The sequence below is a fragment of the Rhinoraja longicauda genome, chromosome 1 (genome assembly GCF_053455715.1).
Source record: "Rhinoraja longicauda isolate Sanriku21f chromosome 1, sRhiLon1.1, whole genome shotgun sequence".
Classification (NCBI taxonomy): Eukaryota; Metazoa; Chordata; class Chondrichthyes; order Rajiformes; family Arhynchobatidae; genus Rhinoraja; species Rhinoraja longicauda.
Genome location: NC_135953.1, coordinates 77,766,567 through 77,794,070, shown reverse-complemented (window position 1 = coordinate 77,794,070; position 27,504 = coordinate 77,766,567). Strand labels below are relative to the sequence as shown.

Genomic DNA, 27,504 nt, shown 5'->3' with positions numbered 1-27,504 from the left:
CTGTCTTTTGAAATAGAATGCAGATTTTATTCCTCAAGAGGTATTAGCCACACAGTCCTGCAGTGCCCAGCCTTGCCCTGCCCTGTCTGCCTCCACCTTACGCCCAAGATCCACAAGCCGACAGACACTTTCAAGTTTCTGCTTACTTTTGTCCCATCAAACTTATTTCTTCTTATCTTGACTCTGTTTTTCTCTTTTGGTCCAGTCCCTTTGCAGTAACATCCATGATACTTTGCACTGTCACAACTGCATGGTCCTATTCAGTTTATCTTCATCATAGATGTAGAGTCCCACTACATCTCCACCCCACAACAGGAGAGTATGAAGTCCTTCTTCCTCAAACAGTGACCTAACTACTCCTCCTCGACCAACACATTCAGACACCTGGTTGAACGTCCTCACGTTAAACAATTCCTCCTCCAACATCCGTCACTTCCCCCAAATCAAAGACATAGCCATGGGCACATACATGGATCCAAGCTGTAGCCCAGTTTTTTTTTTTTGCAGGATACATGGAATAGTGTTTGTTTCAATGTGGGTCCGCACCCCAACTCATTCTCTGGCACTTGGACAAATGCATTGGTGCAGTTTCTTGCACTTGCACAGACTTTAAAAAATAGGTTGAGTGATTGCTTTGCAGAGCTCCTGAACTCAGTCTACAAGAGTGACTAAGCTTCTGTGTGCCTGTCACTTTAAATTATCATTTCACCATGTTCGGACCTCTCTGACTGTAGTCTCTGGCATTGTAATGAGAACCAACGCAAGCTCAAGGAGAAAAACTCATCTTCCATCTGGGTACAGATTAGCCGGCAGGAGTGGTAGAGTTGCTGCCTTACAGCACCAGAGACCCAGGTTTGATCCTGACTATGCGTGCTATCTGTACGGATTTTGTATGTTCTCCCCGTGACCACATGGGTTCTCAGGGTGCTCCAGTTTCCTCCCACACTCCAAAGACGTACAGGTTTCTAGGTTAATTGGTTTTGGTAAATTGTAAGTTGTCCCTAGTGTCTAGGATGGTAGTGTACGGGGTGATCGCCGGTTGGCGTTTACTCAGTGGGCCAAAGGGCTTGTTTCTGCGCGATATTTCTAAAGTCTAAAGAATATCCAATAGTTAATACTATAAATTCCGATAACTCACTTGCTCCATCTGTTGAGACAAGAAACTGCAAATGCTGTAATCTTGAACAAAGAACAAAGTGCTGGAGGAACTCAACGGGTTAGACAGCATCGATGGAGGGAATGAATAGACAATGTTTCAGATCAGTGCTTTGCTTTATAGTCAAGAAATTTAAAAAATGGTTCCCACCCAAGATGTTGTCTGCCCATTCCCTCCACAGATGCCCCGTCCTTTATAAACTCCACTGGCTCCCCATCCCCCAGAGAATCCAGTACAAAATCCTCCTCATAACATACAAAGCCCTCCATAACCTGGCCCCATCCTACCTGACCGACCTCCTCCACAGGCACACTCCCACCTGCATCCTCCGCTCTGCCGCTGCCAATCTCCTATCCCCCCACATCCGGACCAAACTCAGATCCTGGGGGGACAGGGCTTTCTCCATCGCTGCTCCCACCCTATGGAACTCACTACCCCAAACCGTTAGAGACTCCTCCACACTCACCACATTCAAAACATCACTGAAGTCTCACCTGTTCAGTACTGCCTTCAACCACTGAAGGTCACCTCACCTTCTGTCTCCTTTCTCTGTTAATTTATTTATTTACTTATTTATCTATTTATTAATTTCCCTATGTTCTCAAAATCTCTGTAAAGCGTCTTTGAGTATATGAAAAGCGCTATATAAATAAAATGCATTATTATTATTATTATTAGATGCTGTCTAACCCGTCGAGTTCATTCAACACTTTTTTTTTGTTTTCTATCATATATTCCATTCAGCAGGGCAATCCCATTAGGCTAAACTAAAATAAATGGTACGCTGACTATTCAACATTCACAACACGTTACACAGCTGAAGCTTAAACTGATTTTAATGAGTCCCATTATTTCACCTTATCAGAAAAACTCACTTTGTTCCATCTATCATCTCCCCTATCTCCTCTATCCTGAGACTCTTTCTCTGTTCTGATGAAGCTCCTAAGACCTGAAACATTTATTTTCTTCTCTTCTCATAGATTCTGCCTGACCTGTTGAGCAATTGTGTGGTTGTTACATATTTAGTTAACTATGAATTGCTCCGAGTAGATTAACTGTCTACATGCCGTTTCTAAATTTCATTAAAAACAGATAGAACATAGAACAGTACAGCACAGGAACAGGCCCATCAGTGCACATTATCTGTACTGAACATGATCCAAGTCCACCTTTAATCTCCCTGTATGTAATCCCTATCCCTCCATTTCATGCATATCCATGTGTCTATCCAAAAGTCTCTTAAATGCCACTATTGTGTCTGCCTCCACCACAACCCCCTAGCAATGCGCTCCAGGCATCCGGCACCCTTCGTGTAAGAAAAAAACACCCCTCACATCCCCTTTAAACATTATCCCTCTCACCTTAAAGCTATGCCCTGAAACATCATTTATTCCGATTGGCATCTGCTAACATATCTTGGATTAACATTCATACTTTTTTTCACTATCATTCAAACACACTTTATCATATAACATTTACTAGTTAGATTTAAACACACTTTCTCTTTGAAAATTAAAAGTTAGCAACATCGCTCACTTGTGAAATTGTTCTCAAAATTTGTCTTTTTGTTTTGACTATGGTGTAAGAATTTAAAGATAACTAGATGGGTGTGGAACTGACAACCCGTGGATGCGTGGAGTCTCCACCGGCCGAGGGGGGAGAGGAAAGGAGAGAGGGAGCCACTCACCTCGGCCCCAGGTGGCCATCGCGGCGGCCAGAGCGAGCCGTGGACCCGTTGTGTGCAAAACTCTCCTGCAGCGGCAACTCGACGGCGACGGCCATCTTTGTTGACCCTCTGCCGCCGTGCTGCACCACGGGAGGGAGGTCAGGCGTGGGGCCTAAAATTGTTGCGCTATTGTGTTAGTAGTCTTATATAACGTTTTATCGTTTTAGTAATATATATATATAGTATATATCGTTTTAGTAATATATATATAGATAGATGGTCACACAGGTACAAACAATCAAACAAATATACAAAATGAGAGTTTTAGGAATATATATGTACTAGAACAGGGTGCCCTGTTGGGCCCAAATCTCTCTGGCATTGGTCTAGCATCCTCCCCCCCCCCCCCCCCCAACTCACCCACTCCATCTCTCCTCAACCCCCTTATCCTCTCCTCCTCACCTCACCCACTCCATCCCCCCTTATCCCCCCCTCCTCCCCCGACCATTCACCCACCCACCCACCCACTCCATGCCCCCTCAACCCCATTCCCGCCTCCTCCCCTTCCCCCACTCACCCACTCCAACCCCCCTTATCCCCCCCTCATTGGCCGCCACTCCTATCACCTGGGTTGGTCCCACCCCCGTTAGCCATCTTGGTCACCCACCCCCCTCATTGGCCACCACTCCCGTCACTCATGCGGGTTCCGCTTCCGGCGGCCATCATTGGCACTCCCCGCCCTCAATGGCCGCCACTCCTATCACTCGGGCGGGTCCTGCCCCCGGCGGCCATCTTGGGCAGGCCCCGCCTCCATTGGCCACCAATTCCATCACTCATGCAGGTTCCGCCCCCAATGGCCATCTTGGGGACCCCCCTTCATTGGCTGCCACTCCCATCACTCGGGCGGGTCCCATTGTGACGTCGGACGCGGATAAAGTTTAAAATGTCAATAACTTTAAAAATATAATGCCAATTTGAACGAAACTTGCAATTTGCACACCCCAGGACAATGATGAGTAACGTGGACGTAAAATTGTCGCACTACTGTGTACCGTTTTGGCTGTATTTCAGGAACAACAGACAAATATATATACAAACGAACAAAATGAGAGTTTTAGTAATATATACTAGACCAAGTGGGCCCGTTGGACTCGTTCCTCATAGGGTTTCCATTGTAACCTGGGGAGTAATATATATATATATATATATATATATATAGATAAATGGTCACACGATAATGGTGGTAACTACATTAGCTGCTATACCTGCTACATTATAGCCATTTGCAAAATATAGCCAAATGCAGCTTCGAGCTGCACAAATCAGGTTTCCTACACCAGGCTTAGTCTGTGCCGTAATCATTGGTCTTGGCAGCAATGATGATTGGATTCTATATGTGATCTCGATCCGCTTGGATTAGTAAAGTTCAGGATCAATAAAACAAGAATCAGGAGCAAAGAGATGGGATTGGACTATTCAGCCACTTGATTCTGTTCAGTTTACTTAGACCAAAGCTAATTTGTATTTTGAATCCATATATTTTAATTGGTTTTTACTTTTTGATTGATCAAACCTTAATAGTCCTCCCTGTGACGGGAACAATTCTCGATTTCCATGTACTTTGAATCCTACAACCTATTTGTCATTAATTGGATCAAATCTTAAACCTCAGTTTTCTATGGAATACAGAGCTAGTTAATGCAGGACCATTCCAATGATTCTTAACTGTAGGTTAAGAAGTCATAGAGTCATAGTCATACAGTGTGAAAACAGGGCATTTGGCTCAACTTGCCCACACCAACCAACATGTCCCATATACATTAGTCTCACTTGCCTGCATTTGATCAATATCCCTCTGAACCCTTCCTGTCCATGTACCTGTCTAATTGCTTCTTAAACATTGAGATAGTCCCTCCTCCAACTGCTTGTTCCATACACCCAGCATCTTTTGTGTGAAAAAGTTGCTCCTCAGATTCTTATAAAATATTCCCCCCTTCACTTAAACCCATGTCCTCTGGTTCTCCATCCCCACTGGTCTGGGCAAGAAACTGTGCATCTACCTGATCTATACCTCTCATGATTTTATACACCCCTCATCCTCTTGCACTCTAGGGAAGAGTCCCATCCTGCTCCACCTCTGCCTATAGCTCAGACCCTCGCGTCCTGGCAAAATCCTTGTAAATCTTCTCTTTCTGACTGCCTTCACCTTCTGCAGGAACGGGCTACTGATTGTGGATGATCAGCCATGATCACATTGAATGGAGGCACATCAAATGGCCTACTCCTGCACCTATTGTCTATTTATCAACCCCCCAATTGAGTTTGGCATGCGCATCATTGGGTAAGGCAGCATTGACACATATGGCAGCATCAGGCAAACAGTGACTTTGTAAGACATCCATTTTCATTATCTGACTCATGCTTTAGTAGTCTTTCTGCTTAGTTTAGTTTAGAGACACAGCCCATATCTCTAATTTTCTTAGATTTAATTATGGAAGAAATTAAGCTGTGTTGAGAAATGTTTCTTTATCTATCTGTGGGGCACATAAATAGTACTCAATGTGAACACATTTGGACAAACAATATAAAATTATGCATAATTAAATTTTGCAATCCCATTTTTGGGGTTCAAAATGAAATTAACTTTTAAAATGTTCAATGATAAATCATGAAAACACTGTTTAATAAGGACCATAAAATTATCCACCTGTCTCTCACTTCAAAAGCTAAAAGCATTAGTTAATAATTAGTTAATTTTAAATTTTGAAATCCTGACATTGATTTCTGTGCACAATGCAAAGCAAATTCATACATTAAATTATTGAATCGCGCAGAGCCCATTTTATTGTGAAGAAAAAAAGTTATTAAAAAACTTAGCAGCCAGGTAGCTTTTTAAGACTTTAAATTACCTGAAATATTCTTGCAAATCTGTTATTTATTTTTCCTCCTTATTTCAGTTTCCTTCCTGAAATGGTAGCCATGTCTCCAGTACTTTGTCCTGACTTGTTGCTTTTTAAAAAATCTGCAGTTGATCTGTTCATTCCAGTGCACCCTTTAAAAAAAGAACAGTAGGTGCAGGAATAGGCCACCAAGGGCCTTAAGCCTGCCCCACCTTTCATGGTTACCTATCTCAGGCCACTACAGACTATTCTTAAAGCAATAGTGTATGTCACATCTTTCCCAGTTCCTCTCACTACTCCAGGAATATCCATCAATATCTCCTATCACAGTATTCAAATTGTTCAGAGATTTTATTTTCAAAATTGAGTCAACATGCATGAATTCCTTGTGCAGTAATGTGCAAGGAACAGTAAAAACAAAATCAAAGCAAGATCTCAAAGTGACCTTCAAGAAAAATGATATGACAAAACCATGTATCTACTTGATGTGCATTTTCTTTGGTAACTTAGGCTCCTAAAATGATTTTGAATCTTACTTGAATTAATGTACATTTTCAGTCCACTACTTGATGAGGTACAACATGATAAAATGGAACGTACATCAGTATTTGTAGGATACAATAACATCTGTTTGAGCACTGGCCAGAGATTTGGGAAGGAACTCCTAAAAATATTTTGTTTTCTTTTAGTCAGTCATACAGCACAGGAATAAGCCCATGCAGGCCAAGGTGCCCCATCTACGCGAGTCCCACCTGCCCATGTGTGCCTCATATATCCCTCTAAACCTTTCCTGTCCAAATATCTTTTAAATTTTCATGTAGTACCTGTCTCATTACCTCCTCTGCTAGCTTGATCCATATACCCACCAGCATCTGTGTGGAAAGAGTTGCCCCTCGGGTTCCTATTAAATCTTTTTTCTCTCACCTAAACTTATGTTCTTTCCCTCTTGATTCTCTAACTTTGGATAAAAAATTCTGTGCATTTATTTATCCCCTTCATGATTTTATATACCCTTTTGTCAAAATAAAAATATTATGTTATGTCCCCAGCTCACAGTTTGGGAGCAACTGTTGAAATAGTCCAATCTACACTTTTAAGGCAAAAATATAAAGAAACTTCAAAAATATAGCACCTGGAAGCCTACCCATAATACTGCCATGCTAATTGAGCTTATATTTCTGTATGAATTTCAAGACAAAATATTATTTTCCAATGCTCTGGGTGCCAAAAATGGATGGCACAGGTTTGCAGAAAGAGTTTTAAAGGGGATCTGAGGAATATGTTTTTTTTAAAACAGTGGTTGATGTCAGGAACTCGCTGTCAGAGGTGATGTTGGAATTAGATGCAATCACTGTTTTAAAGAGACACCTAATGTGGGCAAATGGTATTAGTATAGATGGACAAAAAAGATCTGCAAGGATATGTGGGCCCTTTATCCTGGTCTGTCATGTACGACTCTAATTCCATATATTTAATCTATTAGAATAACAACAATAGTTTGGAAATACACAACACGTGTGATCGCATCTGTGAAGAGGGAAGCAGATTAACATTTCCAGTCATTGATCTTGTATGTGAGCACTTTTGGTCATCAACCTGAACTATTATGCTGTTTCTCTCCCTATTGATGCTATCTGATCACTTTGGTAGCAAATTCTGTTTTGAGAGATATTAGGACTGAGATGGGCTTCAAGGAACTACTTAAAAGAGATGAGACTCGTAGTAAGGTGAGAGGTTTAGGGATTTGACTTCAGCACTAAAGTTTGAAAGATTGAAAGTTTTGCTGCCGGAATGAAGGAAATCAATGTGATTTTCATTGCAAAATATCCGTGACATCAAGCTCAGCTACAACTCTCAGGGAAATCTGTGCACTGATGGCCTTAGGTATTCAGAAATGCCCTGGTCAGTACTCCTGGAAAGTTAGATATTGGCGAGCTTTCAGTTTTTAGATGTGGATGAGCCTGCTGTACATAATAACAATGCAGTCTTACAATGCAAGGACATGATGTGTTGCAGAAAATACATTGAGGATATATCTAATGTGTTCATATTACATTTTATCTCCTTCAAAATGATGGATGATTTGACCTTTTATCAGCGATTCCAAAAGGATTTTTTTCAAATTTGCAAAGCTCTTTTAATCTTTCTGGTGCTGGATACATAAAAACAATCCCATTGCAATTTCAGCAACAATTTGTCATTCCCTTGAGAGGCCGAATGCTAGAACAAACCACACTAGATTTTAGTTATAACAAAATGGGAATCATAATGGAAAATCTAAATTCGAAGAAATAAAACAAAAGCAGAAATGTTGGAAACACTCAGCAAGTCATGCAGCATCTGTGCAAAAATGAAACAGAGAATGGAGAATATTTTTCAAGAATACAAGTGAGGAGACTTAAAGATTTGCAATTTGACATGCAATTTGACTTCTAGATCTTTGTTAGATTCAGCAAACCACCTCAAATGGCTTAGTCCTAATCACAGTAAATCAACAAATCAAAAGAAAAAAGCTGCTAATTTAGTTAATGCTGCATCTGAACAGAATTTGGTCTGAGGACATAAGCAGAATTTTGGAGTTCATGAAGGAAGATAGGAATGCAGGAATGCTAAAAGAAGAAGGGTAACCAAGGCAGGGATGAGTATTTCAACAGTAAATGAGCAGAGGCTGGTGTTGAACTAGATAATGCTACAGAAGTGAAAATAAGAGTTGTGCAGTTGTACAGCTGCTGCCTCATAGTGCCAGAGACCTAGGTTCAATCCCGACCTTGCACTGTGTGTGGAGTTTGCATGTTCTCGCTGTGACCACATGTCCTCTCATATCCCAAAGATGTGCAGGTTTTAGGTTAATTAGCTTCTATAAATTGCAGCTAGCATGTCAGAAATGGATGAGAAAGTAGGATAACATCGAACTAATGTGAACAGTTGACCAATGGTTTGCATAGACTCGGTGGCCCTGAGTACCTGTTTCCATGCTGTATCTTTTAGTTCAATCAATCAAGTGATCTGTGATGGCTCATAATCAGAAGCTGGATTAGAAAATGGCGTCAGGATTGTAGAGAGTTTTGTAGTTTCCAATAGTTGGAAGGAGTGTCACTGAGCCCCATAGTAACAAATTTGGGTTGGTAACAAAAACTGGCAATGGGCTCATTCTTCACAATATATAATTGCAGAAAACTTCTGCACTTGCAGTGATGTATATTGGGTAGCAATTTGGCAGATTATTAATAATTGAAATGTCAAGAGAAATGGTGCTTAAGGATCACTTCTGTGAGTGGAACCTGGTTTTAGCTTTCCGATAATGTCGCCATGAAACAGTGTGTGGATGAGAAGCTATATGGAGACCCAGGGAGAAGTTAATGGGGAAACTCCCTCGTCAAAAGGTGTCAAGTAAACGGAGAAGCGTGACTTCCACACTACAGCTGGATGGATGACACTGCATAGAAAGAAAAATGTATCAGTAACAAAAGTGGGAAAATGTGGTCATGCTGCCAAGACTGGGTGAGATAGGAGGTTGGAGTTTATACCCCAATATGTTAATGGATGGGACCATTGACTGCTTCAAGGGAAGTTATTTTTTTATTTGACTTTGTTAAAATCAAAGCTACAGCCTTATTGTGAACCCAAAGTGATCTGACTCCCTTTGATGTGACCAATTTACCAAACCAAATGAGGCTCTGAGTGGGGAATCTTAAATACTTGGGGAAACCACCTTACATCTTCCATGAACATACTGTCTTCTAATGGGTAGATATTAACTCTAGTTTAGTTTAGCTTATTGTTATGTGTACGGTGGTAGAGTGAAAAGCTTTTTTGTTGCAGTCAGCGAAAAGACTATACATGATTACAATCAAGTATTGCAGTGTACAGATACAGGGCAAAGAGAATAATGTTTAGTGCAAGGTAAAGTCCAGTAAAGTGATTAAAGATAGTCCTATGGTCTCCAATGAAGTAGGTGGTAGCTCAGGACTACTCTCTAGTTGGTGACAGGATGGTTCAGTTGCCTGATAACAGCTGGGAAGAAACTGTCCCTGAATCTGGAGGTACTTCTGTACTTCTTGCCTGATGGGAGGGGAGAAGAGGACGTTTGCGGGGTGAGATTAGTCCTTGATTATGCTAGTGGCCTTACCGAGGCAGCGCAAAGTGCAGATAGAGTCAATGGTAGGGAGGTTGGTTTATGTAATGGTCTGGGCTGCATCCACAATTCTCTGCAATTTCTTGCGGTCTTGAATGGAGCTGTTCCCAAAGCATGCCAATGATGCATCCGATAAAATGCTTTGTACAGCGCATCTGTAGAAGTTGTTGACAGTTGATCTTCAAAGTTGATCTTCCTAAGCCTTCTAAGGAAGTAGAGGCATTGCTGTGCATTTTTAGCCAATGCTTCGATATGGCTGGTCCAGGACAAGTTGCTGGTGATATTTACTTCTAAGAACTTGAAGCTTTCAACCCTCTCTTCGGTACTGTCAGCATATACCCGTGTCTGTGTATTGCTTCAATTCCTGGTCCCCATTCCAGAGCCACTAGAAAGCTGCTCAAGTAGTTTAAATCACAACATTCTGACCGCAGCACTGCATTCACCAAATTTCATAGGACGTCAGTCAGATTTGTCCTGCAATCCTATCATAAAAAAATAATATACTCAATATTACTGACTCACTAAACCACCCTGCAGTTAATATCTTCTTGCACTTGTGGTTTCCACCTTTTGAAGATTATTCATAACTCCATATTCTGCAGTCCAGGAAGACATTAAAAAAAAGGTTGTATGAACATGCAAATTTTGAAATGTGTTCAGTTTCAGTAGTAAAATACTATGTGTACGCATTGGACCTAAAACTTAATGAACTGAAAGATCCGAGTTGGCATTCCCAGTAAATCGAATTATTGATTTAATCTATATCCTTAAGAGGAAAAGAAAGAAAAGACACGTACTGAACACTGTGTTTATAGCTCCATGTACAGCCATGTGTAATCTTATTCAGAGGATGCATATATATGGTGGGACATTGTCCACAATCCACCAATAATTTACTTGAATGTTTTTTTTAGTTGGCAGCTGTGACAGACACTGTGATCAACCTATTTTAAAAAAATCTTATTCGGAGTGCTGCAACAGAAACCCTCCAAAGTTAGTAGTGACTTGTGATCGGTGAACCATGGCATGCCGCATAAATCCCACTAATTATTTTCCAGTTAGTAATGGGGGAAATCCATAAATAAATTCCAATGCTATCATACCTAGTCTATCTTTCACAACACTAACTTATACGTTTTCTGATATTTTATCTATTCACCCCCAAAATCAATGAGACAAAATAAAAACTATCAAATACTTAAGGAATAGATTTGTTAACATGTTTTTGTTCAAAATTGAAAGCAAACAATTAAAAAAATGCTTAATCAACTTGATTTTCTTCAATAGTCACACTCTTATAATCATATCACAAGGCAAACCTTTTATTATTTAGAAAATTACATGCTCAGAAGTACATATTGCCCAATGCTTCTGAGCTCCATTTCTCATGCAATTTTATGTATAAGAACATCCAGCAGTGTTTCACAAAACAGGACTAAATGCTACAAAAATAGAAATTGTGAAACTATTCTCATTGTGACTTCACAAAAATGGCAACTTGGGTCTCTTAAAAAGATATAAAATTAGATACAAGAAACTTATAGCTTCACAAATTAGATGCAAGATCGTACCTTCAGTTTCAATACACAATGTAAAACAATTTTGTAAACTTTTACAATTTTAACTGGAAAGGAATGCATGTCACAGTTTTGATTTAATAAAAGAGTTTTTTGTAAACTACACAGTAGTTTCATTTCTCCAAAATCCAGTTCTGACATGTCCAGTGCTGTCTGCACCGAGCAAGGGAACATCCTGACCGCTGCCTTTCAACAGTCCGTTTTGACTCGCCAAGTTAAGCCCATAAGACTTACTGTTCTCGTGTTCAACCACAATAGGTTTTTGTTTGCTATCTCTACTGGCACCAACTCCATTCTTTACTGTGCTTTGATTGCATTGTGGCAGTGTGTAACAGACATCACTACCATCGGGTTGGTTGCCGCTTTGATGGCGGTCTCTAAAAGCGGAGCGAGATTTCCTAATCCCATGTCGACTTTCATGGTTACTGTGCCTGCTCCTTGGCTGGATATTATGCACACTTCCTTCCACACTGGTGGGTACATCATATGCATATTCTCTTAACACAGTCAGCCTGCTGTGACGATGAGCTTGGTGGGCCCTAGTCCGGTTTTTATGATGCCTGTTCACTTGTCCATTAGAACGGAACGGCAGTTCCACAGGGGCCACGTGCATTTTCAGATCGTTGTCCACTGAATGTTCTGTAAGGCTGTTGTCAAGTTGTGTGGATAAATTACTTTCCAAATTAACCTGCTGGTTCTGTACTACAGCAGCGTGAAGATTAGTTAGCTTACATCCTTGGGATAGCTTGTTATTGCTGGAAGCAGTCTTATTTGTGCAGGAGGATTCTGTACTGCTGTTGGTGAGTTTTGAAGTTTCACCATTGGCGTGGCCAGAATCTGTAGGTGGGACATTAATTTGAATGGAATAAGTACTCCTCCCTGGGCAGCAAGTAGTCATCCAACACTGCCGTATGTCCTCTCTGCCAATGCAATGATGAAGTATGAGAAATGCAGCCAGGCTCAAAGCTGTGGCCCCAAATAGGCAGCTAAATATAAGGTCCATAGGGTAGTACTGGGATACTGCTAACGCACCAGATACCCACAGGGCAATGTACATAAACAATGACAAACATGTACCCAGCAATTGTGCTTGAAATGAATGTTCATTCTCCAGTGCAGAGGAGGAAACCACAGAACAATTTGCTTGTGATGTTGATGTTGAATCGTTAACATTAGATTCTCCACGGTCTGCACTTGCCAAACGCTGCTGTTCCTCCACTGCTTCCTTCAGTTCATATTTCCGTTCAGGATGTTGCTTAAGCTGCACGAATATGCTAAGAAAGTAAATGCAGTTTACGAAGATGATAAACCCGACAGGTCCATAAAAGGCCCCCAGGCTGGGTTCCCAAGCCATCCAACAGCTGGAAGACAAAAAGTAATTATGTTTTAATACAAGTACTGAGCAGCTGAATTCAAATGCAATCATCTTAATTCAGTGAAATTCACAAGAGTGTATTTTCAAAAAATATCCAAAGCAAATCAAATTACAGTATCCAATCTTCAAATAAGTAGTTGTGATATTTTCCCTCAGTCAATTGCATACCATAAAGATGATTTTTTTCACTTATTAAATCATTGATCCTCTCCCATTTTTCATAGACGTAATTTTTCCCATTGATCCAAATATTTCAAATGATAAAACTGAACAGATGGAATAGATCAACCTAAATAAAACTGTGAATGTGGATCTGGTCCATTGTATTTGAAATAAGTTACTTAATATTTCTCATCAGAACTCATATCCCCAAAACCACTTCATCAAAAGGAAAATGTTCACATTTGATACATCATTTCAAGCATGACATTTTTGGACTTTGAAAAGGAGGCAGTCACAGTAGCATCAATCCCTTATCTTTACAACACTTAGTTTAGAATTGAGTCAAAGGACTGTCTGAGAATCTTGGTAATATCTTGTCTGAGAATCTGGCAATATTGTCAGCATTTGCTGTTTGTGTTGGTGCAAACACATGTTTTCAAGAGGTTTGGATATTTACAAAGATGTGATTCTACCCCAAAAAATCAAAGGAGTGGGAGATTAACCTTAGAGAAGTCAATCCACTTTCTTTGAACTTTCAATAAAGTAACGTATTTTTGTTATCAAATTATTGTGATATTGTGTAGGAAGGAACTGCAGATGCTGGTTCAAACCGAAGATAGACACAAAATGATGGAGTAACTCAGCGGGACAGGCAGCATCACTGGACAGATGGAATGGGTGACGTTTTGGATCAGGACCCTTCTTCAGACAGTCTGAAGAAGGGTCTCAACCCGAAACATCATCCATTCCTTCGCTCCAGATTTGCTGCCTATCCCGGTGAGTTACTCCAGCATTTGGTGTCCATTGTGCTATTGTAATATAGATCTGGTAAAGTGCATTGAAAATTGCCACAGAATAATCAGAATTAATTTGTCAACATTATAAACTAATGTTATCATTCCTTTCATAGTGATCTTTAGTAGGTATTGCTGTAAGCATTGGAAATAAAATGCATTAGTCACGTTTTTAATATTTCTCATCATACATATTCCCTAACCATCCACAGTGCTCCCTCAAAAGGAAACATTTATATATTGATACATAATTTCCCATGTGACATGTTTGGACTTAAGAATGGAGGCAATCTATGACACGAGTCCCTTATCTTCACAATAAAAGTCTGGAAGTCATGATGCAGTTTTGTAGGTTAGGCCGCATTTGGAATATTGTATGTAGTTCTGGTCGTCCTATTATAGGAAGTAGATTGAGCTTTTGGAAAGGGTGCAGAGAAGGTCTACCATAATGATGCCCAGATTAGCTACAGGGAGCAGTTGAACAGACGTAGATTGTTTTCTGAAATGCCAGAGATTGCGAAGTGACCCGTCGGAAGTATATAAAATAATGATAGGCATAAAGGATAGACAGTCGGAGCCTTTTTCCCAGCAAGGAAATCAAATACTAGAGGGCATAGTTTTAAGGTGAGAGGGGCAAAGTTTAAAGGAGTTGTGCAAGGTGAGTTTTCTTCCCCCCCACAGAGGGTGGTGAGTGCCTGGAACACTGCCGGGGGTGGTGGTTGAGGCAGATACAATAGTGGCATTTGAGAGACATTTGGATAGACATATATGGATGTGCAGGAAATAGATTATGTGCAGGCAGATAAGAGTTCATCTTGGCAACATGTTCGGCACAGACATTGTGGGCCGATGGGCCTATTCTTATGCTGTACGTTCTACTATGTAGATTAGAATAGTCAATGTAGTTATTTTGTCTGTGAATCTAATGATCATTGTATTCATTTGCTATCCACTGGACAATTTGCCAAACACCAGGACAAATGAAATTCAACCAAAACTTATTCTTCATTATTTACCATTATTTTATCAGCCAATAACTTCATCTTTCATCATAATGACATTTTGATTTTAGATTAGAATTAAATTCCCCACCGTTTCTATAACGTGTGGTAAATCTACAATGCCAGTGTAATGCAGAGACAACAAATTAAAATATATCCCCTTTAACAAAGATTATTTTTCAGGAACTTAATATGACCCATGCAGTTCACTTTTATTACCACCAGATGATGCAACTTTCCCTTTTAAAACACATAAGCATTCTCAATGTAGCTTGCTGCAAGCCAAGCAAGTAGGCCTGAATTGTCTGACAGCATCACACCTCTTCTACAGAGACATTCTCACCAGAGCACATGCCACTAGATTCCTTCAATCATTACATCTCAGTTTGATACTCAATCATTTTAAAACATCACATATCTCAGAACAAAGCCCCCAGCTATCTATCAGTCAGTTCTCTGCCAGCTCAATGTTGATCCCTGCAGTCCACCAGCCTTTAAACTAAAATTTTAATCCTCCACCTCAAAGCCATTCATAATCTTTACCCTCCCTACTTTCAACAGCCTTAGTATATTCCCTTCCTAAATTCTTTTTCTTGTTGCCTCCAGCCTCTCTTCCATCTCTTTTCATTTTACTCCAGGAGCATGATTAGCACTGATGAAAGTTTTGTTCCCCCAAAAATGTTATTTTTTTTCTTTCCAAAGATGCTCCCTAACTTGCTGCATGTTTCCAACATTTCCTGTTTTTAGCATATCAGCTTCTATTTTTTTAAATGTTCAATCCTTTGCCAAGTTTTGGTAACATTGGCTAACCCTTGATATATCTTAATGGTGCTTTGGGATTTTTTTCCTATTCCTTTGTGCTAATAATTGAGTTGCCATTGCTGTGAGGTATCCCATGTTGATTACTACAATCTTGACTGGTACACTCATCAGATGCTGGAAGTTGATCATAGGGTCATATGGACAGAATGATGTCAGTTGTCTTGCTCAGTTTGTTTTGAGGATAGAAGGAAAGCAATTCCTCAGTATTAAGCGATGTACTGTCTCTACACAAAGCAAACACACAGTGTAATTAAAGCTTTTCAAATGTTAGCAGTAGCTTTCTAAATGCAATTCTGTCCAAAATAAATCTACTCTAGCTTTCTCCTTTGCTTATTTCAATTAAACTTCTTTGTAAAATTAATTGTGCATTAAACACAATGTTAACATAATGTTGACTCTTCTTCCAACATTATAAACTAGTTACAAAGACAATTACTTCATTGTTCAAGCCTACAAAGTTAAAATTATTGCGCTCATGGTCATTAAATAATCGGCAGGTAATGATGGATCCTGTTCTCAAAATGCCTTGCACTCACAATAATTCATTTCAATCTTGTGGTATCAGGTACCCATCATACTGGATAGGCATAACATATTCTCTTGTTTTGTGAACCACTTGGGATTTATGATATATTTTCCCAGGCCAAGTCAACAAAGCCTGATTTTCTCATTTCCTTTATGAATAATAAAGCCATTTCATTTTTTCAGACCTATAATATAACCATCAGAAAACTATTTCTATGAAACTAGAATCAAAGCAGACAGTTTTTGAATGGTACACTGAATGTTTTTTTGTCTGACTTCTGAAGTCTAAATGATCATACCTAGACTCTATATATTTCTTCAAATAAAAGGAAAAGTATTAAACTGACTGAGAACAAAACAAAATCCAATAAGCTATTTTCTTTCAGTGTGACATTTTGCAATATTATATTAAGAAATGTATTTTTCTCCAGTTCTTCTCAATTCCAATGAAACTTAACACCAACTACCTAGAACTATTAACCTCAGCATTACATTTGAACATGAAAAATAAAACACTGTACTTACTATGGTGCATTCACTTTACTTCCATAGTTTTTAATATTAGCTGCAGCTGTGATGCCACACACAATGATCGGAATTCCTCCACCAATTAGATAGAACCTTCAAAGATATGATCAAGAGGGAAAATGTTAAACAACTGCATGAAACCCTTGATGAAATTAAAATTAAACCAACTAATGGTGTGATGGACATTTGTACTGGTATTGTTTCAGATTAAATAAAAGCAATTTTAGCACATTAGGGCAGTTAGTTATTTCTTGCTTGGAGAAATTTTCTTTTGTTTCTAAATGAACAATGGCTACATAATAATTACAATTTACTGCAACCTGCTGTTTTAATAAGCCTGTTACTTTGTAAAGCATTGAACCTATCTTTGAAAGAAAGATACAATATTTTGACTAGTGTTAGTAGAAATACATAACCTGTTTCTGTACAATGCACCCTATTTATCTCAACATATGCATGCAATAGTTATACTGAGCTTCCTCACAGTTGTTCTCCTCCAACTCTTTCAGCACAAGATTCTATTTGATATCCCCTCCTCGTGTTGACAGTTCATTTTAAATCCTCCTCCACATTTTTTCTCATCGATTCCTTGTGGTTGTAAATTTTATATTCACAGCCACTTTTATTCAAACCAGAAATATTCTCCTGCTTTCATTCCTGGTTTGATAAATTGATTTCAAACTTTTTAGTTTTAGAGATACAGTGCGGAAACAAGCCCTTCGGCCCACCGAGTCCGCACCATCCAGCGATCCCCGCACATTAACACCAGCCTACACACACCAGGGACAATTTACGCTTATACAAACTCAAGCTAATTAACCTACAAACCTGTACATCTTTGGAGTGTGGGAGGAAACCGAAGATCTCGGAGAAAACGCACGCAGTCACGGGGAGAACATACAAACTCCGTATAGACAGCCCTCTTTGTTGGGATTGAACCCGGGTCTCTGGCGCTGCAAGTGCTGTAAGGCAGCAACTCTACCGTTGCACACCGCTGCGGCCACTAGTTTATATTATGATGCTTCTTCAATAGATTAGAATGAAAATTACTAATGTCAAATTAACCAGTATCTTCATGCTTTTACACAAGCCAGGAAACCTATAATCTTGATTCTTCTTGAAAGGTTCAAGACTTTATCCCAAGGCAAGGTCAAAAGGTGCATTCCTAACTTTATGAACTAATTAATTTAAAATGGGGATATCTTCCTCAGGAAAAACAGCACTTATCAAAAACATGTTATCAACTCACATTTAAAATAATGGAACAGCTTCAAAAGGTCTACATGATTAAGTACAAACTCAAGTATGACATGTAACAATTAGGTCATTCAACCCATTTTGCCATTCAGGAATACATATCCTTGGATACCTCAATATCCAAAACATCCATTGACACTGTCTTAAATATGAATCTCCACAACACTCGTATTTCAAAGATTCACCGCTCACTGGGTGACGGACTTTCTACTCATTCAATCCTGAATAGGTGACTGACTATTCTGAGACTGACACCTGGTTCTGTAAACTATAGTTCGGGAAAAATGTATTCCTGCATCCACTCTACCAGGTCCTCTAAGAATTTTGTCTACTGGAAAGTAGTTACCTTGCAATCTTTTAAACTCAAGACAGTGCAGCTGCCTTTTAACTCTAGATACATAGTGTGTTAGGAATGATGTAACGTGAAATACATTGCGTACCTTAACATTGGCCGAGGTGGGAGAGGAGGTTCCTCGGGATCCTGAGATTTTTTTGCTTTCCTCGTTAATTGTTTGAAAATGTTTCGTGCTGTGACACCAACCCACAAGATGGTGGCAAGAGTAGAATAGTGTAGAATTATCCCAACCTACATTTATTTTAAAGATTTAACACGTGAGAAAATATAGTAATATATAATCTGGAAGCAAGTCATACAGCTGTGGGATGCCTTGCGGTGATAATGAGTTTATGTCTCAGAATTCCACTATAAAACATTACAGTGAGAAACATATTTAACAATGAAACACAGACAATAGATAGTGTCTATAGAGAACCACAATATTTTATTCTTCACATTTGACAGTTCCTCAAATACATTTTGAAGGACCAATACTTGGTTCTTTGATATTTTAACCAACCCATTTTTGCTATATTCTATTTATTCAGCTTCTACATTTCAACTATAAATCCCAGTTAATAATTTCTGCCCACATTCAATCAAAGGACTCTAGTATGGAAGGGTCTCGCAGTATTGAGGAAGAATGCTGTATTCTTTATCAAAATTGTCATTTTTGCTCCATTCTCATCATGATGCTTAAATGGGAATTCTCTTTCCCAACTTCAATTTAAGATTAGGCTTTATTTAAAATCAGTTATTCTAGAAACAAACATAAGCTGATGAGAAAAGTAAAATCAACAGCTGTTGGATGCTAAATAAATCAAAGATGTGACCTTCTTAAAAGGTAATGTCTCAACCCACTAAAGCCAAGGACACATTTTTTGCCACATTTTTACCCAAGAATATAGGATACTAATGGCAAATAAATAAAGAGATACCATGATTAAAGTGAAAATGCGGTGTTCTGTTGCAACAAAAATCTGCAAATGCTGGGCAATACACAAAAGGACACAACGTGCTGGAGTGAGCAGGTCTGGCAGTATCTCTGGAGAACATGGGTAGGTGATGTTTTGGGTCAAAACCCTTCTTCAAAATTAGCTATTTTTTGTGAAGAAAGGTTTTGACGAACAATGCCACCTATCCATGTTTTCCAGAGATACTGCCTCCTCTGCTGAGTTACCAGCACTTTGTGTCCTTGTACGGTGTTTTGTAACAGTTAGGTTAATGTATTGATGTTGATGCACTGTTAAAAACTTGCAATCATGCCAATTTGCTTATTGTACTTCTGTTATTTAAAATTACAAACCTTCCTTCCTTTGCATTGTTTCCAATGGTGCAAGTCTATAGCACAAAATTACCAATTCCCACAATTACCAATTTAGTACTTGTTTATATCAAAGAGAAATTGCACGGTTTGGAAACCTTCAATGGTGGAGATTTGAGGGACATCTTTTGACACTCAACTATTTAATGGCAAGTTATATTTCATTTACTTTAGGGATGCTAATATAATGACATTCCCAACTAAATATCTAAACAGTTTTTACCTTGCAGCACTGACCACCCTTATTTGAATGAGAACAAAATTATGTTCAAAGAAATGTGGTGATAATATCCAGCCATCATTCCAAAATATAATGATCACAGTCTCTTATCTCAAATTACAGATCAACGCACTCTCCAATCAACTCGTCTTCAGATATATTTAATTCACAATTTTTGATTTTTATTTGAAATTTTATTTTGAACAAATAGTCCTACAGTTAAAAATAATCCAGTCATTACTTGGCAATTAGAAAGAAATGAAAATAATTTTACTTACCGCTTGGCAAACACTAATATTCCTGGTCTGATTGATGCCAACTACAAACACTGCACACGTAAGGAAAACGTGAAAGCAGAAGTTCACCAACATGTGCCAGGTCTTTCTGCTGATCCGGACCACACTGCCATTACAGAACATATTATCAGAATTTTTACCAAATAACCTCAAGTCAATTCTAATAATATTTCTGTACCAAAAACAAACTTAGACCCTCAACACATACAAAGAGTCAGCTAATCTGAAGGACATTTTAACTTAAAATGACACGAAGTGTTGGAGTACTCAGGTTAGGCAGCATCTCTGGAGAAAATGGACAGGAGATAGGACCTTTCTTTGTGTTGATGTGCATTTTTCCACTTTTAAACTAGAGTGAAATGGATAACCAGTGCTAACCCTACATTGTTGAGCACATATTTTAAACAATGCAGTTTCAAAACCTGCTGTAAATGGTTTTGCATTGAGATTTTCTTATTCAAATGATATCAATTGCACTACTTGAAACAATGCCACAATTCCTATACAACAATGATTGTTAGAAAAAGCATTACCTGTGGTAATATATGTAGCTTACGATAATTATGGCCAAGCAAGTGAGCAGTATAGTTGCAGCAACATATATTACTGGATGCAAGAGGGCAACAGACTGCTGTAGCAAATCAGAACTGGTCAAATCCTGATGGGCAAACAATATTCAGAATTAAAAACACAAATATATATTTGTCAGGGAGGATGAAGGAAATAACAGCACAAACAACGTAGTTACACAGTTTATAAAAGCAGCAGAGTTTTGTAACTAGCTGCAAGATAACATCTTGAGGGTTTTTTTAATGAACTGAAAGACTTGGCAAAATCTAAGAATAGGCAGGGCACCATTCAATTTAATGAGACTTGTACAGTAGACAATGTCTGGACGGGTGACCCATGCGTTTGGGGAGGAGGGGTGATGCATTCCTACAAAATGGTGCATCAAGAAACTATTGAAAAACAAGTGTTTATTTTTTTCTCACAAAATTAGTGAGCAGATTTTATTCAATTTCTCAATTTTTAGGCAGTGATTTGTGAATTCTTTGAGGGTGATTTTCCATTACCTGAATAGCCATTACGCTGGGCCGCTTGTAGTAATGAAAGGATAATATGGAATTTGGATATGCTGTTGCATGCATTAGGAAGGAGAATAGACTATTCAGAGTTTTACAATTGTGAAGTCATTGACATCCAGTCTGTGGCTGCAATGAGTTACTTAAGGGCCTGTCCCACTTAGGTGATTTTAAGGCGACTGCCGGCGACTAGGCTGTCACCGACAGTTCGCTGGGGTGTAATGGGCATGATCGTGAGGAGTCTTCAAAGAATCGTAGTGAATCTTGGTGCGTCGCTGAGAAATCAACCGGTATGAAATTTCTCGGCAACAGTTGGCTTGTCGCCAGGTATCGTTGCTTATTGCGGGTGCTGTCACATGCTGTCCCCAGGTTTGCTAGGTTGTCTTAGATGCATTTAGAAGCACGTAATACTAAATTAAGTAAAGTCATTTGAAGATACCATAAAATACTTGTGTTTAACCAATTTATTTACCGTCAGGACATTTGACAGGTAGATTGGAGGCGACAGTTTGACGGTCAGGTAAGCGTGGGAATTTTCGCGATGTTTATGGCCATCAGCGATTACATTTAAAGTAGGCTCCCAACCCAGATATGCACCCCAGAAACCAGATATGCATTTCCTGTATATTTTCAAAGAATGCCCACACTCCACACAAAAATCCATTTAACCACTTTTAAAATTAAATTTCTTAATACTGCTATTAGTAAACTGGAAGTCAATCCAGTTTATGCCTTGTTACTGTGAAGCTTGGTTTTCAAGTAACCCGGGCAAGATGTTATATTTGAAAACTCTCAAGTAATTACTGACTTTTCAGTGATTTCAGCGAAAATTAGGACGCCGGAGAAGCATTAACAGCGTGGGAATTTCGCAATGTTTCCGAAGACGGTGTAATCTTGACCTGACTCGGCATTGTCATGGTCATTGTCGTAGGGTAAAAGAAAATTTTGGCGATCTGCTACGACTTTGACAGTCGCCTAATAAATTGCCTAAGTGGGACAGGCCCTTTAGAATTGCTTTCAAGATCATCAGTTGGGGGATGTATAGCATTATTTATTGACAGCTTAAAAGGAACTAAAGAAATAAAAACTTTCTATGCATTAACATGCAATATCAAGAATTTACCATCAACACTGCATAGTTATTCAAAGTATAACATTGCATTGTGGTGACATTTTCATCCGATGTGATAATCTGGCAGCCATCAGAAATCCATCCTCCGTAACCATTCAGAAGGTTGAAGTCCCAGTAGGCAGCAATAGCATCCACTCCATGTGCAATACGACGCAGCGTAACAGTGATAGGTTGACTGAGAGTATATAGACTGTTGTCATCTTTTAAAGGAAAGCAAAGATAAATTAGCAGCTGCATATCCAAGAGGATAAATTTGGATATCTAAAAGGTGTATTGATTTTTCTTACTTTTGGATTTACTAACGCCATTCTTCCACAGTAAGATTGTGTAGTCTGGGATACAGATACATTATCTTTTCTCTTTGGATTCAGGACAAAATTATAATTGGAATTGTACAAATGATGAGCTCGATCTACCTGGTAAAAATCAACATTTCATAATGCACTAACTGACATTTCAATTGTGTCTATTTTTAATGGCTGGGACTTATTGAAGTGCTGCAAGGGGAGGTGGGGGGAGAGCTAGAAATTACTGCTTACCGAGGGTGAAAATCAAAACAAAAGTACTGGTTTCCTTTTCTCCTCATCCATTTATTGATTTCATTAAAATAGTTCTCACTTTGGGAACAACAAACCACCTCTAAAATTATTTAGGATTTCTTCAAAATATCTGCTTGGAACCCACTGGCATGTTTACTAATATTGCAACTGTACAGTGAAGTTGTTTGGCGAAATGGGGGATTTTTCATCTGTGGTTACATTTCCTTGTGTGACTGACGAGGCCTATCCGTGACAAGCCGAGCCTTCCAGTTTCCACAGGTGAGGTCGTCACTGGTCGTTGTTCCAGGGAGTCCATGCCCGCTGTCTTTGACCATATTGTGCTCCGTCTGTGCTCCAGGGTCTTGGACCAGATGTTGTCGTGATGTTTCATGCCCGCTTCGGGGTCCTTCCTCCACCTGCCACGGTCCTTTGCAGCCTCTTCCCAGTTGTCAGTGTCGATATTGAAACTTGTCACATTCCTTTTAATTGTGTCCTTGTAGCGGAGCTTTGGTCTTCCTCTTGGTCTTCGAGCATTGGCAACCTCCCCATAAAGTACGTCTTTGGGGATACGCCCATTGTCCATCCTGTGTATATGTCCAAGCCAGCGGAGGCGCTTCTGCTTGAGGACAGCAGGGAAGCTAGGCATGTTGGTTGGAGAGAGGAGATTCGTTGGTGATTTTGTCCTGCCAAGAAACTCCCAGGAGGGAGTCAACTTCTGTGTTTAATCAAGGGTCAGGTCCCCTCCACTGTTAGTTAACATTTGCCATTGTGAATTTTCAATTCAAAAATCATGGTTTTTAAAAAAATCTACAAGGTATCTATGGCGAGGATGATTTTTAAAAATTATAATACCAATAATGCAATGAAATAAATAAATCACCCCTCCAACACTCTATACTCCACATTTTCATTTTTCATGTTCTTCATAACTGCTGAAAAGTATTTATCAATAAACAGAAATCAGAAATGAAATTTGGGTACCTCCCTACCTATCTTAGTATAGATGACTGGAGAGGCCACAGTCCGTCTCTTTCCATCATCTGCCAAATTTGTAGAATTCCCCGTGCTTGGAAAAAGTTTGCCATTCCGAAAAGCAATAAGCTGCAATTTGTAGACTGCATCTTCCATTTGAGTTGATACAGGATTTTGGGAAAACAAGGATGGTGGCAATTGAATAGATGCCTCTGCTACGGTATTCTATGGAGTATTCAAATACATAGTTTTAGAAGCTTCACATAGAAACGATTATGATTTGTCATTTGCCAAAAAGAGTAAAGAGACACAAACACAATGATTTAAAAAGAACTTGGTTAATTTAAATTCTGTCTGAGTATCATCTTTGAGAATATCACAAGATACTGCAGTGAAAATAAACAAAAATACTTGGATTTACATTCCACATTTTACACCCTTTGCATGATCCAAAATCCTTTATAGGCAATAAAGCCCTACGAAGTACAATGAAGTGGAAGAATGATCACAGCAATTTTAGGAAAATATTTAACCATCACACAAGGGCGATCAGTTATCCAATGTTGGTCTGCCATCCCTATCAATTCAACACGCTCAAAGTACCAACATCTTTATTTTGCAGAAGTATGTTTGAACATTTTTTCAGGCCAAAGATATCCATTTAATGAGTTCCACTGACACAGGATTCAGACTGTACAAAATTAAACTGCTCAGCAGTAATCTAGAAAATTTGAGTCTGTCTTCAGGAACAATTGAAGAGGCAGAAAAACAATTCAGAGGCACAACTTACTCATTTCACAATGTTTTAAATTTATTTTAATCAGAAGGGTTGATTGAAGTCAAAAAGCAATTTGAATGATTGGAATTTCTAAAATAAGCACAAATTTGTCCTGCAACTATTATTACCTAGTACTAATCACTGTTAAATCAGTGGAATGATAGATTGCATGTCAAAACTTCTATAATTCGAGGTTTTGCACTTTCCAAAAAGTCTGTGGTGTTTTTTCTCATACGTTTGATTTATATTGATTTAGACAATAAATTTATGGAAGTGAAAGGGTAGTCACTTGTATGGAATGATGTCAGCTTCTTAAAGACCGCTTTGATCACTGTTACACATTATTGTTGTTAGTTTCCAGTGGACCCAAATTACCTCAGATTTGGACCACTTTAAGAATGCAATTCACTTCAAACTCTTACAGCATGCTTGAAAACGGCAAATAAACATATTCTAACCCAAACTGTCAAGACATTTTATTCCGAAGTGTACCAAATCTTTGCCCTCGTACACCTGCATTGGCTCCATATGCTTTAATAAAATTGATTAACCAAAATCGACTAATTCATGTGAGATAATTTCACATTTTTCTCATCTTTTGTACGAAGGTATTGAATTGCCCTCCTTTTTGGAAGTTTTGAAGTACATTCACAGCACACACAGTTCTCTGCTTTTTCAAAGTCGTGATAAGGAGATCACAAATCCCTGTGGGATAGAACTATTTGTTAGTTCCTTTTAACGAATATATATGGCCATTCTACTACACAACCTCCTACAGCAGTGGTGTATAACCTACGTTACATTCTGCCTCGATGCCATTCCCCAAACTGTACCTACCTGGTACAAGTTCCCACTATCTAAGTTCAGTGCAGGACTTTCCTATTACAAATAGTTGGCCTGCTTGATTAAGCCACCGGATAATTGGTCTATAAAAAACAAATTATCCAAATTTCATGCTTTCGCACTTTTGAATAAATATTCAGAGAAAGGAGCAAGTAATGTCGGTGCTGGCCATTGCAATATTCTTCTGCTATAATTAAAACTACCCTCTTCTTGGCTGTGGAATGCAGGAATGTCTTGGCAATTAGCTCCCAAGAGCTGCCCAAGACACACAAATATGTTGGTAATGTTCTAGTTTACCTTAACAAGAATCTATAGCATTTGTGAAATTAATAACATAGTTCCAATTAACTATAATTTAAGTATGATTTATAATAAAGAATTTTACTGCATTATTGTATAGAAGAATATAGTAAAAATTGTGAAAACTCTGAAAGGCACCAACTCAGCTTCCTACCCCCTGCCAGATCTCTTTCCTTGCTCCTTGAATGTATTGCAATATTTTGTTAAAAATACAAAGCAGCAAGGTTTAAAAAAGTCTTAAATGACTTTGAAAAGATAAACTCCAAATGTCTTTTGCCAGTAATTACTGGCAATTCAATAATGTTAGCTAAATTTTTTGCCAATATCCACGGGCCTTCCTTCCAAACATACCTTCTAGTTTCAGTGTTAATTTACCTTTCCTTGCAAAACCACTTCTTGAATATAAGTCACTGAGCAAATATTATCAGAGCAAATATAAAGCATAATATAAAATAATAACGTGCGTGGATTGCACGTATCCCTAATTGCCTGCTTACCTTGATTACAAAACTAGAAAGCGTGTTGCTGATATTGCCTGGGCTGCACTTAAAACTGAACTGTTTATCTAGGTTGCCATCAGGATCTCTTCGCCCAAAGTCAGCTTGTCCTGATCGATCTGCCATGGTGACTTTCTGGAACACGGTGCAGGTTAATCCAGTGAAGCCATTGGCTTTCACCACAGAAGCTTCCATTGCAATGTTTGGAGAATACTGCAAGAAAAATAACCATCAGAAGTACAAAATAATGAAATACAGAATAATGAATAGAATGGATGTGGAAAGGATGTTTCCACTGGTGAGAGAGTCTAGAACCAGAGGTCATACCTCAGAATTAAAGGGCGCTCTTTTGGAAAGGAGGTGAGGAGGAACCTCTTTAGTCAGAGGGTGGTTAATCTGTGGAACTCATTGGCGCAGAGGGCTGTGGAGGCCGTCAGTGGATATTTTTAAGGCAGAGATACACAAATTCTTGATTAAAACCGGTGTTAAAGGTTATGGGCAGAAGGCAGGAAAATTGGATTAGGAGGCAGAGATCAGCCATGATTGAATGGATTGAGTAGACTTGATGGACCGAATGGCCTTATTCTATTCCTAAAACTTGTGAAAGCATGTTATAGCACACATTTATAAATAATCAACACCTTTATCAGGTGTGGGTGATATAAAGAGGGGTGACATGGTATGCTTTAATTTATAATAAAATTAGATGGCTAAGCATGGCAAGATGGCTGTTGTTTACAACTCAGACAAGGACGATTTTTGTAGACTTGTTTAACAGACACAGAAAACACAATAGCTGCAGAATATTTTACGGACACCATTCTTACTGTGGAATAAACTTGAGCTCCACTGGCTAGCCTGTAAATAGCAATCCGTTGTAAGCACTGAACAATTCGAGTGCAGGCTTTAGCTTCCCATTGTGCCATCCAGAGGACATGTTCATCTGCTAACATGATGTTACTCGCAATATCCACCATGACATCTCCAAGCTAAAAGGAATAAACATTATTTTTCAAATGTAATCCCTTAACAGAAACATGTCTCCAGGCGATTGAACAGTATAAACTATTGCAGCCACATCTGTGACAAAAGTAAAGAACTAGCACAAAATACAAACAATTTATTTTTGTTTTAAATAACTCTGTACAAAATACTCACAGTATGGTTGCATTTCCTTTGACAAATTGGATGCCAAGACAAGACCTGAACTTTTGTAATAGTTCTAGTGCCACGAAATGAAATACAATCTTTATGATAGTTTACAGATTACATTAATTTCTTTCACC

The 27,504-nt window shown here is 38.9% G+C and overlaps 1 protein-coding gene across 2 annotated transcripts in view; it reads right to left on the bottom strand.

Moving 5' to 3' along the window:
• Positions 1–11,161: 11,161 nt before the first annotated feature.
• The window catches only part of adgra3 (adhesion G protein-coupled receptor A3), a 106,038-nt gene continuing 89,695 nt past the window's right edge, over positions 11,162–27,504 (bottom strand). For both annotated transcript variants that reach the window (XM_078400611.1, XM_078400621.1), the window contains exons 11-19: positions 27,046–27,207; positions 26,219–26,431; positions 23,818–24,025; positions 22,281–22,489; positions 20,609–20,733; positions 20,058–20,181; positions 18,339–18,484; positions 16,639–16,734; positions 11,162–12,795 (exon numbers count right to left, since the gene is read on the bottom strand). In XM_078400611.1, the coding sequence (XP_078256737.1) occupies positions 11,535–12,795; positions 16,639–16,734; positions 18,339–18,484; positions 20,058–20,181; positions 20,609–20,733; positions 22,281–22,489; positions 23,818–24,025; positions 26,219–26,431; positions 27,046–27,207 (2,544 nt within the window). In that variant the 3' untranslated portion in view covers positions 11,162–11,534. The remainder of the gene's footprint in view (positions 12,796–16,638; positions 16,735–18,338; positions 18,485–20,057; positions 20,182–20,608; positions 20,734–22,280; positions 22,490–23,817; positions 24,026–26,218; positions 26,432–27,045; positions 27,208–27,504) is intronic.